The sequence below is a fragment of the Acanthamoeba castellanii genome (genome assembly GCF_000313135.1).
Source record: "Acanthamoeba castellanii str. Neff unplaced genomic scaffold scf7180000084599, whole genome shotgun sequence".
In the NCBI taxonomy this organism is placed as follows: domain Eukaryota; phylum Discosea; order Longamoebia; family Acanthamoebidae; genus Acanthamoeba; species Acanthamoeba castellanii.
The window spans coordinates 1222708-1237003 of record NW_004457442.1 but is presented as its reverse complement, the minus strand read 5'-3'; the positions used below and the strand labels follow the sequence as shown (position 1 = coordinate 1237003).

The 14296-nt window shown below is 56.8% G+C and overlaps 3 protein-coding genes across 3 annotated transcripts; 1 reads left to right on the top strand and 2 right to left on the bottom strand.

Annotated features, from left to right (window-relative positions):
- Window positions 1-90: 90 nt before the first annotated feature.
- On the top strand, window positions 91-4129 carry ACA1_062570 (zinc finger, c2h2 type domain containing protein; the record flags this gene model as incomplete). The annotated part of the gene is made up of 13 exons (XM_004339478.1): window positions 91-493; window positions 579-703; window positions 811-915; window positions 989-2015; window positions 2085-2230; window positions 2283-2475; window positions 2514-2547; window positions 2795-3102; window positions 3203-3372; window positions 3472-3546; window positions 3630-3778; window positions 3869-3986; window positions 4058-4129. The coding sequence occupies 13 exons, from the start codon at window positions 91-93 to the stop codon at window positions 4127-4129; spliced, it is 2925 nt and encodes a 974-aa protein (XP_004339526.1).
- Window positions 4130-5047: 918 nt separating this feature from the next.
- ACA1_062560 (arginine-tRNA ligase) lies at window positions 5048-7804 on the bottom strand (the record flags this gene model as incomplete). The annotated part of the gene is made up of 11 exons (XM_004339477.1): window positions 5048-5206; window positions 5308-5726; window positions 5798-6047; window positions 6119-6203; window positions 6284-6404; window positions 6495-6570; window positions 6671-6768; window positions 6832-6971; window positions 7034-7203; window positions 7272-7457; window positions 7763-7804. The coding sequence occupies 11 exons, from the start codon at window positions 7802-7804 to the stop codon at window positions 5048-5050; spliced, it is 1746 nt and encodes a 581-aa protein (XP_004339525.1).
- Window positions 7805-8283: 479 nt separating this feature from the next.
- Window positions 8284-13807, bottom strand: ACA1_062550 (uncharacterized protein; the record flags this gene model as incomplete). The annotated part of the gene is made up of 18 exons (XM_004339476.1): window positions 8284-8434; window positions 8503-8560; window positions 8644-8741; window positions 8802-8983; window positions 9070-9156; window positions 9219-9642; window positions 9737-9822; window positions 9887-10326; window positions 10397-10463; window positions 10556-10680; window positions 10766-10900; window positions 10977-11052; window positions 11134-11986; window positions 12047-12093; window positions 12151-12242; window positions 12311-12386; window positions 12464-13692; window positions 13753-13807. 18 exons carry the CDS (start codon window positions 13805-13807, stop codon window positions 8284-8286), a joined length of 4281 nt encoding a protein of 1426 aa, XP_004339524.1.
- Window positions 13808-14296: the final 489 nt, after the last annotated feature.

The window sequence follows — 14296 nt, the reverse complement described above, 5'->3', positions numbered from 1 at the left end:
GACCATCATAACAATAGGAACGACTTCTTTATGGATTACTAATCAGCCGCCTTTGTGCTTGGAATGATGTTCCAGGCGTGCGACGCGAAGATGGAGCACTTGCGAAATCTCCATATGCTCTTGGAGGATGGATTTATCAGCAAGGCCGAGTACGAGCATAGACGGCAGCAGCTCATCGACAAACTTACCGACACCACCCTTGCTCGTTCCTCAGCCGAAGATGTCGAAGATGAGAAGAGTGGCAGCAGCCAAAAGAAGGTCGGTAAGGAGAGGCTCCACCAAGGCAGCTCTACCACGAGGAGAGGCGAAAGAAAGGGGGCAAGCTCTTCCCTCGTCGCCCGGGTGTGCAACGAACGCACGTCGGCTGCTACTTCGACAACCAGCACAAGCACCACATCTACGTACGATTCTGGCGTCGCCCGCGGGTTCTCCCGTACTCAAGGTTTGCGCTACGAGCCCTACAGCACCCCTGTGACCAGGTATGTCAAGACTGGTGCTTGAGATCCTTGGGTGTGCAAGCTCCCCCCCCCTCCAAACAAAAACTTACTGTGCTTCTCTGCACAGTTGTGCGCCTGCAGCGGATCCGGCGATGGACATGGCCCAAAAGTACACGCTTTCGCGAAAGATTGGTCAGCTGCCTGAAGAGACCCTTCCTTTGGTGCTCAAGATAGTCGAACGCCTCTCTCCGCAAAACCTTCTTCAGGTGGGCACCCACCCTTCCTTCTCTCCCAACTCTCGTGTGCGATTGCCTTTGCCTCCTCTGACCCGCTTCGCACCTTGCGCACCGCACCGCACCGCACCGCGCTCTAGTCAGGGGAGGATTGGACGTTTGACCTCGAAACGCTCGATAATCGTACGTTGTGGAAGCTGAACGACTACGTCAATGCCCAGATCAAGCACCACTTTGGCGAAAAGGTATCATACTCTCGACTCGGTGGTGCCGTCTGCACCTCCTCGTGCTGAACTCGAGTTATCGCATGTTCCTTAGGACAACACTCCCGGGGACAACCACGAAGCGATCGTGAAGGAGAAGTCTTGCTCCGCTACGACTTTCGCCACCGGTGAAAGCGATCCTGAAAACGACGAGTACGAAGATAGCGGCGCGGGGCTGGAACTCGACGATGACGAAGAGGAACGGGACTATGCGAGGGTCTACAGCCAAGACCAGTGGCAATCCAAGCACACCGAGGAGCTGAAGGCGGCCAAGCGGCCTAGGCCGTACGTCACCTTTGGAGCTGGCGAAAAGCGAACGAAGAAGGAAGACATCAAAAAGAAGGGCAAGGAGCGGCGAGAGCACCAGAGAGCGATCGCAGCCAAGCGCCTCCGGAGCCAGGAGAAGGAAAGCGAAAGCGATGAGGACGATGACGCGGCCGAGTGGCCCGGCGGCTCTTTCACGCGGCAGACTACCGAGGCCATGCAACTCGATAGGGACAGAGACGCGGTGGACGAAATGGAAAAGGAGTCCGAGAGCGAGTATGAACGGGAGGAGTACGAAGATCCGGAGTACACAACCGACACGCAACTCAAGCAGGAGGACGACGAAGATGAGGGGAGCGATGGCGAAGAGGAGGAAAGCGACGAAGACTGGACCCCTGCAGATGCCAAGCCGATCAGCGACGACAGAATGCGCCAGCAGGTGCACGTCGAACCGAGATCGGCCTCGCCGCCTCGGCCGACCGAGGACAAAACGGGGGTGGGCAAGGCGAAGGAGCGGAAGCCCCCATCAGCGATGGTCAAGCAGGAGCCCGAGCCGGCGGTGAAGCGGGAGAAGGACGACGCAGGGCCGGGAAAACCGTTCAAGATCCAGGTCTGCATCTACAGTCTGGCGAAGAAGTCCAACACGAAGAAGCCCTACGTCTGCGACGCTTGCGATAAAAGCTTCGCCGATCGATCGAATCTGATCCAACATCTGCGGGTCCACACGAAGGAGAAGCCGTACGGCTGTACATACGACGGCTGCGAAAAGCGGTTCGCCCACTCGGCCTCACTCAAAGAGCATCTCTACACTCACACCGGTATGCTTTCTCTCTCTCTCTCTCAGTTATGTTTCAGTGCGTAGCATCTCACTGTTCGTTTTCCTTCAGGCGACAAACCCCACGTCTGCCATTGTGGAATGAGCTTCGCGCAGGCGTCCAACCTACGGCGGCATCAGCTGGTCCACACTGGCGAGAAGCCGTTCGCGTGCAAGGTGGATGGCTGCCGGAAGAGCTTCACCCAGAAGATCAACTTGGTGCGCTGCTCCATTTGTGCTCCTGTTCCCCTCTGTCCTTCTGCTTACACAGAACTTCTTCTCCGGACCTCAGGCACAGCATCTGAAGCGGGTTCATCGTATCACCGACGCGGATAACGACATCGACAGCGAGGACGCGAAGGTCAACAGTCGGCCCGCCAACAAGCGCAGCCGCCGGTCGACCACCACGACGACGTCATCAGCTGCGCACTCCACGCGGAGCACGTCGACCGCGTCCCAGCTGGGTTCGCGCTAGCTAGCTTAGCTCTTTTCCGCTGTGAAGCGGAGTGCGGCTACGTGCAGCAAACGCGAAAGCGGTGGTATGTGATGACCAGTGTACCCGCACAGTAGCCCTTGTACATACACCTTGATTGTCTTCTCTGTCTTCTTCTTGCGTGTTCTGGTGTCGGCCCTTTTCCGCGCTGGAGTTTTTTTTTGGCTTTTCTCTTTCGATTCTTTGCGCCAAGATTCGAATTCGATTATTTGAGCGAGCGGCGAGATGAAGCGTACGACGAGTTCCTCCCTCCGGCTTCTGGCCTCTTCATCTTCCTTTGGTGCCCGCAGCGCCCCTCTTGTGCTTCCGCGCACATCTTTCGCGGGTTTGATTTCTTCTTCTTCGCGGAGCACTGGTGTACACCGCACCCGCCTTCTGGCCACCGCCGCCAAGGCCTCGTCTTCGACATCTTCTTCCCCCTCCTCTTCGAAGCCGGCCCCCCGCAACGCTGATCCCGAGGTCCTGCACGAGCAACTCGATGCGTTCGCTGCGCGCATCGGATTCAAATGGAACAACAAGAAGCTCCTGCTCCAGGCCTTCACCCATCCCTCGTTTTCGCACGACAAAGAAGTCTCGAACCAGCGCCTCGAATACTTTGGTGCCTCATTGCTGCCCCGCGCAAGCGCATTTAAATTCGAATTTGATTCTCATCCCGCAAGATTCTTATCCCTTCGCCTGCCGATCATTGGCTCATGCAGGAGATAGAACGCTCAATTTCCTGGTGTGCGAGCACTTGGTGAACAAGTATCCCAATCTGCCGGCCCGGGCGCTGGCTCATGCCACGCATCTCTTCACCAGCAACGAAACCCTCACGACCGCGGGCAAGCGATTGGGCGTGCAAGATTTCGTCCGCTGGACGCCGCACGAGGTGCCTCCCCTCCAACAATGTCTGCTGCGTGCCTGTGCCTTCTCCTCACAATGCTCTCTCTCTCTCTACGTCGATCGACGACACCGACCTACGCTCCAGGAAGAGGACAGGGGCGAGGATATCATCGTTGCCAACACGATGGAGGCTCTGGTGTCCAGCCTCTACTTCGACCAGGTACATTCTCGGCACCACACCGCCCCGACTCGCTTGCCAGCGCCTCAGATGTGTTAAACACACCTACTTACGCACGCGTGCAGGGTCTCAAGGCGGCGAGGGAGTTCGTCGTGAAGCACATCCTGCCCCAGGATGAGAACCTGGACCTCATTCCCTTCCTCAGGCAGAGGCTCCCCCGCCACACGCTCTCCGATCTCCTCACCCGCCGGGGCTCCGGAGCTCCCTACTATGTGTACGTACACGGAGAGAGAAGCAGCCATGTGTGGTCAGGCGTGGCTGAAGATGTGAATCTAACGATCAACATTGCATGTGGTTTCTTCAGGGTCCTGCAAGAGTCAGCCAGGTACTCCAGCAAATCGACGTTTGTGGTCGGTGTGTACTCCGACTCTCAGCTTTTGGGTCAGGGCTCGGGTCAGTCCATTGGCAAGGCCGAGACTGCGGTACACCTTCTTCTTCTTCTTCTTACTGATCGCTCTTCTTACTGGCACTGACTTGAACACATCAACCACAGGCCGCGCAGGAGGCGCTCAACAAGATGTGGGGCGCGAAGGCGTACACCACTCTGCCCCCCAACGACTACTGAGCCTTCGCCGTGTTCAGAGGTTGGCCTTGTCATCGGAAGGGGTTTGCCGTCATAAGCATAATTTCGCAACGCTCCTTGTCTCTGTAAGGGTGGGGCTGTACTGGTGCTACGTATGACTTGTGTGGTGTATGACTCACCTGCTAGACGGTGGTTGCTTGGAGAAGAGCGAAGGGAGAGACAACAAGTACCGCGCCAGTGTCGCGAAGAGGAAAAAAATCCTAACATAGAAATTTCGCAGTACAGTTTTTCTTAGAATTGAAGACTTATTCCAGGAAGACCAACTCAAAAATATAAAAAGAGGAGAGCATCCAACAGATCACCACACGCGATCATGAACATCCCGGCACGCGAGCACTGTTCTTGGGCTAGCAGTACGTCGGATTCGACGCGCTATGACCTCAGTGATCACTATTCGCCCCCTTGCGCACCGCCACCTTCGCCTCTCATTAGCCTCAGCCAGGAGCCCACCCTGGATGACAGGTAGCTTCTCCCTCTCCCTCACCCATCGCTTTCGCACAATCTCATCTAATTCCAAATTTCGAAATTAGCCCCTTCTGGGAAGTGGGAGCATCTTCGTTCCAACACGGGCATGAGGATTATGACAGCTGCACCGCGGGCAGTACCTCGTGGATGGAGAGCTCCACCGCTGAGGTCATCAACCATCTACGCAGCCTCAAGATTGATTTCGATTCATACCGGACGCCCGCCTCCCCTCCCTTCTCCTCTTCCCCAAGTATGTGGTCGCAATAATCGCCAACACCACCGGGGCGTGGAGCCGCGTTGTACAGCCACCTGCACACAGTGTACAAATACAAACCATACATTCATCGCGACAAGAAAAACACGGGGCCGGACGTGGTTGCACAGTGCAAGCTCTCCTTTGTTGTTGTTGTTGTTGTGTTGTCCAGTGGCGCGCAATTACATCCTCTGGAGAGGAGCGAGACCCAAAATCTTGAGGCCGTTCTCGAGCGTCTTACGGGCGGCCCAGAAGAGCAACATGCGCGCCTCTGCCACGTCCTGCTCCCGACCCATCACCCACAAGACCCTGTGCGCCGCCGAGATGGAGTGGCACAGATCCTGTGTCGTGAAAATGAATCACGGCACACGCACGCAACCAGGGAAAGCAAAGCTTAGCTTGCACCAAGAGAGCAAGGGTCGGCTGATGAAGGAGGAGGTACCATGAGGTAAGTGACGAGGGTGCAGGGCTCGTTCTCCTCGGAGGTGCGCCTGACAACCTCGGGCAGACGAGCAAGCTTCATCATGAGGTCGAGGGCCTCCTTGTCGTTCAGGAGCTGGAAGTTGATGGCGTCGGAGATCTTGACGTCGTTCTTACGCTCCATCGAGGAGAGACGAGCATGAGCGTACTGGAGATAGGGGCCAGTGTCGCCTTCGGCGGCGGTTGCCCGCTCCAGGTTGAACCCGTAGTCCTTGACACGCTTCGCGCTGAAGTCCTGGACGACGACAGCAGAGACGCCGACGACATCAGCGGTCTTCTCGGGATCGGTGATCTCGCTCATCTTCGCCTCGTTGGCCTTCATCCTGTCGAGCATCTGCTCCTGAGCAGCCTCGAGGATGTCGGAAAGGAACTTGGCCGTTCCTGCGATTTTATATAAAAAGGCACGTAAGTCGCGGTGCTTCAGTGTTCGGTTGGAGGAGGTGACCACGTACCCTTACGGGTGGACATGCCGGTGATCATGCCAAAGTTGATGTGGTTGCACTTCTTGGCCCAATCGAAGCCCATGAGGTCGAGGATCTTGAAGAGCTGCTGGAAGTGGAGGTTCTGCTGCGAGCCGACGACGTAGAACATCTTCTCGAAGCCATACGTCCTATGACGCCAGATGGCCGCCGCAATATCACGAGTGATGTAGAGGGTGGTGCCATCGGACTTCTTGATGACGATCTTGCCGAGCTTGTATTTCTGTGGAAAATACAAGCTGGTCAGCTGAGAGCAATGTTCGCTGTGTCGTGGCACGGCGGTAGGGGACGAACCGTCAGATCGCAGACCAGGGCGCCGTTGTCCTCCTGAAGGAGACCCTTCTCCTGCATGAGGTTCACGGCCTCCACCATTCCCTCGCTGCGCGTTCGTAGTAAGAGAGACCACGCGTGGTCAGCGAAAGTAGTGAAGGACTTAAATGAAAAGGTGGCACAGCGAACCTGAACATGGACTCGCCAGAATAAACGTCGAACTCCACATTGAGACGCTTGTAGAGCAGCTTGTACTCGTCGATAGACAGATCGCGGAACCTCTTCCACAGAGCGAGGGCGTCAGGGTCGCCTAGTCATGGTCAAAGTAGAAAGAGAAACATTACAAGAATTAATTTGCATTCTTCCGACCCATGTGATGATAATGACACGCACAACATACCATCCTCCATCTTCCTGAAGTAGGAACGGGCCTGGTCGTGAATGACCTTGCCGACTTCCTCGTTGTCATCGGCTTCCTATACGGGAGCAAACCGAGAGCTTAGCGTTTCACATACTTTGCCGAAGCTACACCAATGCTTGTTGGTCAGGCCATTGGCAAAGGAAGGAGATGGGCACCTTGTTGATCTGCACATACACGTCGTACAGGTGACGAATAGGGTTCTTCACCAGTTCCTCCTCGGAACCGTACTTGCTGAAGCCGACAGCCAGCAGACCTAGTGCAAAGAAAGTTAAGGATGGTCTCAATGTAATTACGCAGACCAGTGCAGAGATCGTACCATACTGCTTTCCCCAATCGCCCAGGTAGTTGATTCCCACGACGTTGTAGCCCAGGGCTTTGTAGAGATTACGCAAGAAATTACCGATCATGGTCGACCTCAAGTGACCGAAGTGGAACGGCTTGGCGATGTTGGGCGAGCTAAACGCGGGGGAAGGGCGTGAGGTCCGCATCACTGCACAAGACATAACGTTTGCCCTTACCTGTACTCAACAACAATCGTCCTGCCGTTGCCATCTGCCGAATTGCCCCATTGGTCATTCGATCCGTACACGATCTTCAAAACTTCCTCGGCAAGCGGAATCTTATCCACAACGTAGTTGATGTAGGGACCGTCGGCCTTGGCGCTAGTCAGCAGGGGTGTGGCAGTGAACTGTGAGGAGAAAAATTGAATAGATGTTAAAATGAGAATAGATAGATGCAAAATCAAAATGCCAGTACCTTGCCCGCCCACTCCACGGCCACATCCTGCGGCTTGCCCTTGAGCTTGGTATACCGGTTGAGCTTGGCCACGCACAGGGCGAAATCAGCCACTCCCTCCTTCTTGGGAATCTCAACGGCCGAGAGCGCCTGCTCGGGCTTCATGTCCGTAAGGCTCGCCACTTGCTCAGCGATGGCCCACTTGAACTGTGGCACAAAATCGTGAGCAATTCTTTCCGATTTTATGATTGTAAAAAGCCGTAATGTGGACCTGTACGAACCTTGTAGAAAGGATCTGCGGTGTGTTGAGAAGCTTCCATTATGTGTTGCAGCGACTGCGTAGTTCGGAATGAAGATGAATGAGATTGCCGCCAAAGACACAAAAATAAAACAATGACGTGCCGAGAAAAAGTCCGGAACACAAAACATGAAGGCGTAATAAAATAAAATAAAAATGAATAAAAGTACAAATAAAATAAGAAAATATAAATAAAAACAGACGAAAGTGGCACCCGTGTGGATCCATCGGAGGTGGTGTGGAAGGTGCAGCGCATATGTGCCAAGCGCTGTGGCGTTCGTTGGCGCGTAATCGTTGTGCTTGCGATGAAGAAGATGCTCTGTCTGCCTGCGGCCACCGGCAGCGCACTGAGAGGTTTTGCCGCCGGCAGTGGCAGCGTGATAAGGGCACTGTGCCCACGAGCTGGTGAGGTCAGGGCGCCAGGCCACCGGGAGCCTGTCACTACACCGCGCCACCTCCGCATCTTTGCCTTTCTTTTCTTTTGATCAAAATTAAACCCAAAAGTCGTCAAAAAGGGAGCCTGACAAGTGGCGAACAGGAAGAAGGTAGTGCAGCAAACAGCCAATCTATTTGTCACCATCGTGTTGAGTGCGTACAAGAATAGCAGACAACGACTCTTTGTGAAGAGGCAGATTGTTGAGGCGACACATCTGCTCCACAAACTCGAGAACCGCATCGACCTCCATACCGGCGTTCAACATCGCATGCACTAGATCAACATCATTCACTCATGAGTCAGCCACCCACCCGATACACGTCCGCTTTCTGTGAGTACATACCGAAACTGGCCAGCAGACCGATCACTTCCCGTGAGTCGTCAAGCAAGGCTGGTTGGGCGGCGGGCGTGGTCTTGCCCAAGAGTCTTCGCGGAGACATGAGCGATGGGCTGCGACGAGAAAAAAGAGAGATGAGAATTAGGGCTTGTGTTGCTGTGGGCGGCTGCGGCCAGCATACCTGGGCTCAACAGGCGCCAAGACCTTCTGCACCTTCGCTCTTTCCTTGCACACCAGCTCTGAGAGACCGAGCGGGCGGATTGGGTGAGTCTGCCGATCCTCAGAGACAAAATGGTGGCGAACAACCAGGAAGAGTATGTACCAGTGAACATGTACTTCCAAAAGCTGTTGTTCTTCCAGATGGGCGCGTCCTCCACTCGCTGTCGCAGATAAAGTACGTCCTTCTTGGATCCACTCCAGCTGCAGTTGGGAGGTTAGCGGGGCGGGCCGCCGGTGGGGAGTAAAGACAGACGGACGGACCTTTGCGAGGAGGCGAGCGGCGATGCCGAGTGACTTCCTGGTGCGGGGGCGAAGTAGAAGGTGGAGGCCATGTGCATGAGGGCCCTGGCTGAACTAAAGTCTCTGGCGGCGTTGCATTCCTCCAAGCCCACTCTCACCAGCTTGCACAGCGTGCCGAACGTAACTTCGCCCAAGCGCATTCTCTTTAAGGTGCATTCGCGCGTGTGCGTCGCGGCGGTAAGACAAATCATGCAGCACAAGAGGAAGTCGAGCGGCAGCATGTGCTTACCTTGGCCCGCTGCTGGTTGAGCACGCGACAAAATACCGAGCGTCCCATGTCCCGCCGCAGCAACGACGCCGTGAGTTCCACTCCCGCCTACATGCAGCCGTCAGTCAATCACTCCATCTGGTCTAAACAAAGAAAAGAGACAGACTCACCTTGTCCTCTCGGATGACGGGCTTGCCCTCGAGTCGTGCGCGCTCCGCGCGCTCGTCTTGAGCAAAGAGCTCGGCCAGGAACTGCTCCATGGCTGTCTTGTCCTGGAGCGAGATAAGCTGTTCCTTCTCGCTGGCTGCAGCGCTCCCAGTTGAGCGGTCCGACTGGCTGCGGCCACGCCGACCTGCTGATCCACCGCTGTGGCTCTGCTGTTCATCTTCACACGAGCTACCCTCACTCCCGCTCGTGAGCTCGCCCGTCGAGCCGGGGCGCTTTTGCCACGAGAGGGAGCGACTTCGCGGTGGGAACTCTCGGTCTCGGGCCTCCTTCATCTCCACCCGGAGCTCCTTCAGCCTGGCCTTCCAGAAGCCGTGCAAGTTCTTCCGCCCTCGCGCAAGGTCCAACGCCTTGCGATAATAGAGCTCGCTGTGCGGGCGAGTGGCAGAACCGAATGTGTGAGATATGTACACTAGCATTGAATCGGTCTGCGGGCTTAAGAGTGAGATGTAGATGGCCGCACCTTCCGCTTAGATCCTTCTTCGCCTTCTGCAGGAACATGGCGTAGTAGCCCACCAGATTGACGTTCTCCTTATCAAGCTCCAACGCCTGCCACCGAGCTCGGTGTCACTATCCAGGTGCTGCGTTGCGCGGTGCGCGCGAGGAGAGGTACCTGCTTGAAGAGCCTCTCGGCCTCCTTATAGTTGCGCAACATGCGATGTTGGAATATGGCATAGGCACCCACGACGTCAGCGTTGCGTCGGTCGACGAAGTAGGCGCGCTTGTAGAACCGATGCGCCTTGTCTAAGTCGCGCTGGCGCCGTTCGAGAAAGTGGGCGTAGGTGGCCAACACCTCGGGGTTGAACGGGCTGGCCTTCAGGGCCAGCTGGAAGTACTGGTCGGCCTGTCGGTCGTCCTTTCGCACGTTCGACAGGAAGCGTGCGTAGCCATACAGCGCGAAGGGATGGCGCGGGTGTGCCTTGATGATGCGGCGATAGGTCTCCTCCTGCCTCTCCACCGCCGCACGGCCCGCGGCACTGTCGCGGGGCGGCTTCATCTGCTTGCTACTCTCCTTGGACAGTCGCAAGAGCGCAGCGCTCGCTTCCGAGATCACTGTAACGAAAGAGGCGGGCGCATGTTAGAATAGCGTGTACGGAGTGTTGGGGAACGGGAACTGGCGTACGCCAATAAATATCTGTTTGTGGTTTCGATCCGTCGATCTGGCTCTTTCGCAACTCATATACAGAAGCCTGGACACACGCCATTCGCGCGCGGAAGCAGTGCATGTGAATATCACGGCGGCCGTAAGGAAGAGGAAACGTTAGGTGGGGGGCCTAATTACCAGCTTGACGGGAAATCGGGCTTCCTCTAGCCTTTCCAGGCGCAGCTGGCTCCAGAATGTGGGCGGTAGGCCATGCGTGGGCTTGGCGTTCTCCTCTTCCATGTCGTCCTCGTCGTCATCGTCGCCTGGACCGTGCGTCATCCAGAAGGAAAGCGGTAAGCGCTCCACACATATGTTTGAGTAGTGCATGCGAGGCGCGGGGGGGGGTACTATGTTGAAGAGGGACTAAGAGCGGCGACGAGAGCGTTGAGGCCGGCAGGGGTCCGGGAGCAGCTAGCCGCGTGGAGCTGAACGAGCCGGCGATCAACGAGCGTCGTAGCTCGTACTCCTGTTTCGATATCACCTCTAAAAAACAACAACAGAAAAGGGCGTTAGCAGATCACGCATGCGACGAGCAAGTATCGATGGGGGGAGGGGTTACTTCGTTCGTAGAGGACGAGCAAGTTGGCCAGGTGGTGCCAGGCCAACTCTTCCGTTTCCGTCAAGTTTCGGTTTTTCTGCGGGCCGAGAGATGAGCAAACGAACACTCAAGTGGGAAATGGAAAGGCTTAGTCATCGGTCACGAGTCAGGTGTGTACCTCGTGTACGGCCTCCTCGGCCTTCTTTCGGCCTTTTCGCATGCGGGAATAGTAGGATGCGTAGACCTCGTCAAGGGAGGCGCCGGCTGCCTCCTCCGTATTTACAGAATAGATCGTTGTCGTCCGCTTCGAAGCAGCGCTTCGCCTCTCCCCGCTCTCCATTGTCCCCTCGAGGCTTCCCACTTCGCTCCCGTTTCGCTCCCCGCGGCTGTTTGTTGACCTGAATGGTGCCGTCATCACATTCTCGCCGCCACCGGTCGGAGGATCGAGACGCGAGAGCGGGATGAAGAGTCGGCCGTCGCGTGTTGTTGGATGCTTGAAGGCGAGGAGGACCACCACCTTGTTGCCGCCACTGCCGTTGTAATCGACTAACACTTCCTCCTTGGAGTGAACCGAGTGGCCCTTCCTCTTCCGCAGCTTGCTCTTGCGTCGCTTTTTCCGCTCCGACTTTCTCTTGTCGATCAGCTCTCGCGCCTTCTGCTGGTCGTCTGCTATGTCCTCGAACCACAGCCGCCTGCTCTTCTCTTCCTCCTCTTGGCCGCCCACTTCCTTTCCATCAGTCTTTGCTCCAACTTCTCCCTGTGTTCCACCAACCGCTTCCACCTCTTCCTCTTGGCTGAGCGGATGCACGTCACCTTTGTCGAGCACTTCTTCATCCTCGTTATCAGCGTCTGGGGGCTTCTCTTCGCTTTTGATGGCGTCGTCCGGATGGTCTTCCGCCTGCTTCTCTTCCTCCACAGCCGGTTCCTCCATGCCGAGAACCCGCTTGTACCCGGCCATGATCGAGTTCAGTCGTTCCTCCCGCTCCTTGGCTCGTCGCTCCACGCCTTGCTTGATCCGGTTCTCGTAATCACTGGCATCAGTGGTTAGTCACCGTTGTCTTCACCCAGCGCTCCATATGGAATGCACGTACATCATAGCGAGTCGCTGCTGTTCGGGGAACAGTACCTCAGCGTCCACCTGCATTTCCGTGCTATGTTAGATGTCATGCTGTAAGCTGGAGGACAGCTGTCGCACCTGTTCAAGCGAGCTATAGATCTTCTCCAGGTTCTGGGCAAACGCTTTGGGCTGCGGCGAAGTGAGCGAGAATCCATGATCGTCCTCGCCATCTGATGTTTTTGTGCAAAGTCATCATCTACGTGATTTCTGTTGCACCGTGGGTGTACAGAGGCGTTACCGTTGCTGTGGGCACGCCGCATATCAAGGAGCCGCAGTTCGTCTTCATCCAGCTCGTCATCCTTCGATGTCAAGGCCTGCCAAAGAAACGCATGAAAATGGTGAGCGAGTGATTCCGTCCCACCCCCAGCGGTTGGGCAGCGAGAGAGGGTACCGCGAGGATTTGTTGGTTGAGCTGATCCCGTTCGGGGTCGGGCGAGGGCGAGAGACTGAGACCGGGCGTGGGCGACAGCAGCGGCGAGACGAAGGCCGATCCGGCGACCTCACTGTCCTCGGCGTCGTCGCCGTCCAGCGTGAGGGCCACAGACGAGTGCGATGCGTTGAGCGAAGATGACGAATGCGTGAGCGAGTACGGGGACGAGGGCGTCGAGTGGGTGTCGCTGCGTCGCAGCCTCTCGCACTCTATTCGTTCGCGTATCTTCTGCTCGATCTGACCCTCCAAGTCGATTTCCTTCGTCGTCGTCGTCGAGTCGCCGACAAACAGCCTTCGTCGCAGTTCGAGTGATTCCTCCTCCTTCTGGACACTGACACCCTTCTCCTCCTCCAGCTCTTCGTCGTTTTCGTTGTCGTTGCCTTCCACTTGCTGGTACGACATCTCCTTCTCCGCGTCATTCTCCACCGCCTCGGGCATACTGTGCTCCTTCGACTCGATGGCACTCGTCGACTCAGCCATTGCCCGCGAGGGGTCCATCAGATGCGCTTTGTCTGCAATTCGCTTCTGGCGTTCTCTCGCCTCGTCTTCGCCTTCCGAGCTGACGTCGCTTTCGCTTTCGCTCTCCTCGTCCTGCCTGCCACTGCGCGTGCGGGTCAGCACGCACACCACGAACGCGTGGCCCTTCTCGTATCCGGCCCTGAGCTCCGCCATCTCCGCCGCCGTGACCTCGACGTGCCGCCGCGGGAAGGGTCCATCCTCGGCGGTCATCTCGCCCTCGGTGCTGCGCCGCTCACTCTCGCTGCTGCCCTGCTCGTCGGCCGAGTCGACGTCGGTGCCGTGTGTGGTGAGGTCGTCCTCTACGCTCGTGTGCTCGGCGCGTGCCTGGGCCGACGATGACCCGGCTGGTGATGTCTTGGTCGTGTGTGCGCCGACGACCTCCACCAGGTCCTCGAGCTCTCGGAAGCTGTTGGCGACGAGGACACTGCCACCGGCGAGCTGGCTCCGCTGACGCCATACTCGTCGCCGTTGCGACCCGGTGCTGTTCGAGTGTGTCAATCCGTTGCTGCTTGCCTTGCCCGGGAGGATGTTGTTGGCACGATGCGTCACCAGAATGACCGGCCCACCCTCGCCGCCGCTCCGGACGTGCACCTCTTCGGCGCCCCTTTCATCTTCTTCGTTCTCCCCACTCTGCGCCGTGGTCTGCCTCGCTTCCACACTCTTTGGTTCGCCTGTTCATAACATCAATAAGATTCTTCGATGAAGAAAGAGAGTAGTGCGGAGGTGGGTACCGCTGGGTGGCGCAGCAGTGTTGTCAAGGATTGACGCCTCCCCCATGCGAAACATTTGCTTGCAAACGGCGAAGAGATTGGGGTAGGTCGCGTGGAGATCGAGCAGCTGCACTCCCGCACCGCCACGCGACGTAGCGGAGGATGGGGCACCGGGAGAGCCGAGCGCGGAGGGAGATGCTGGCTCTGGAGAATGAGAGCGAGGCGAAGAGGCTGCTAATGCCTCCTTCTGGCAGCAAGGCGGCAGAGGCAGTTCGTTCGGGACTGGAAGAATCAGGATCGATCGACCTCTGCAGCTCAGCGCTGTATTGCGTGCAGGCCTGACATCTTCGGCGTCGGCAGAGGGAGAGGAGGTGTGTAGAAGGAATGAGGCCTTTATCGCTGTAAATTGGTATCTGGGGTCCTCTGTTCGGGCGATAAAGAAGGAGGCATTGCCTCGATCGAGATGGAGCAGCTGGGGATCGAGGAATACGCTCATGTGCGAACCGAAGTCCACAATGAAAAGAAATTAAAGTAAGGAGATGATAAAGTCAAGCAGACCGCGTTG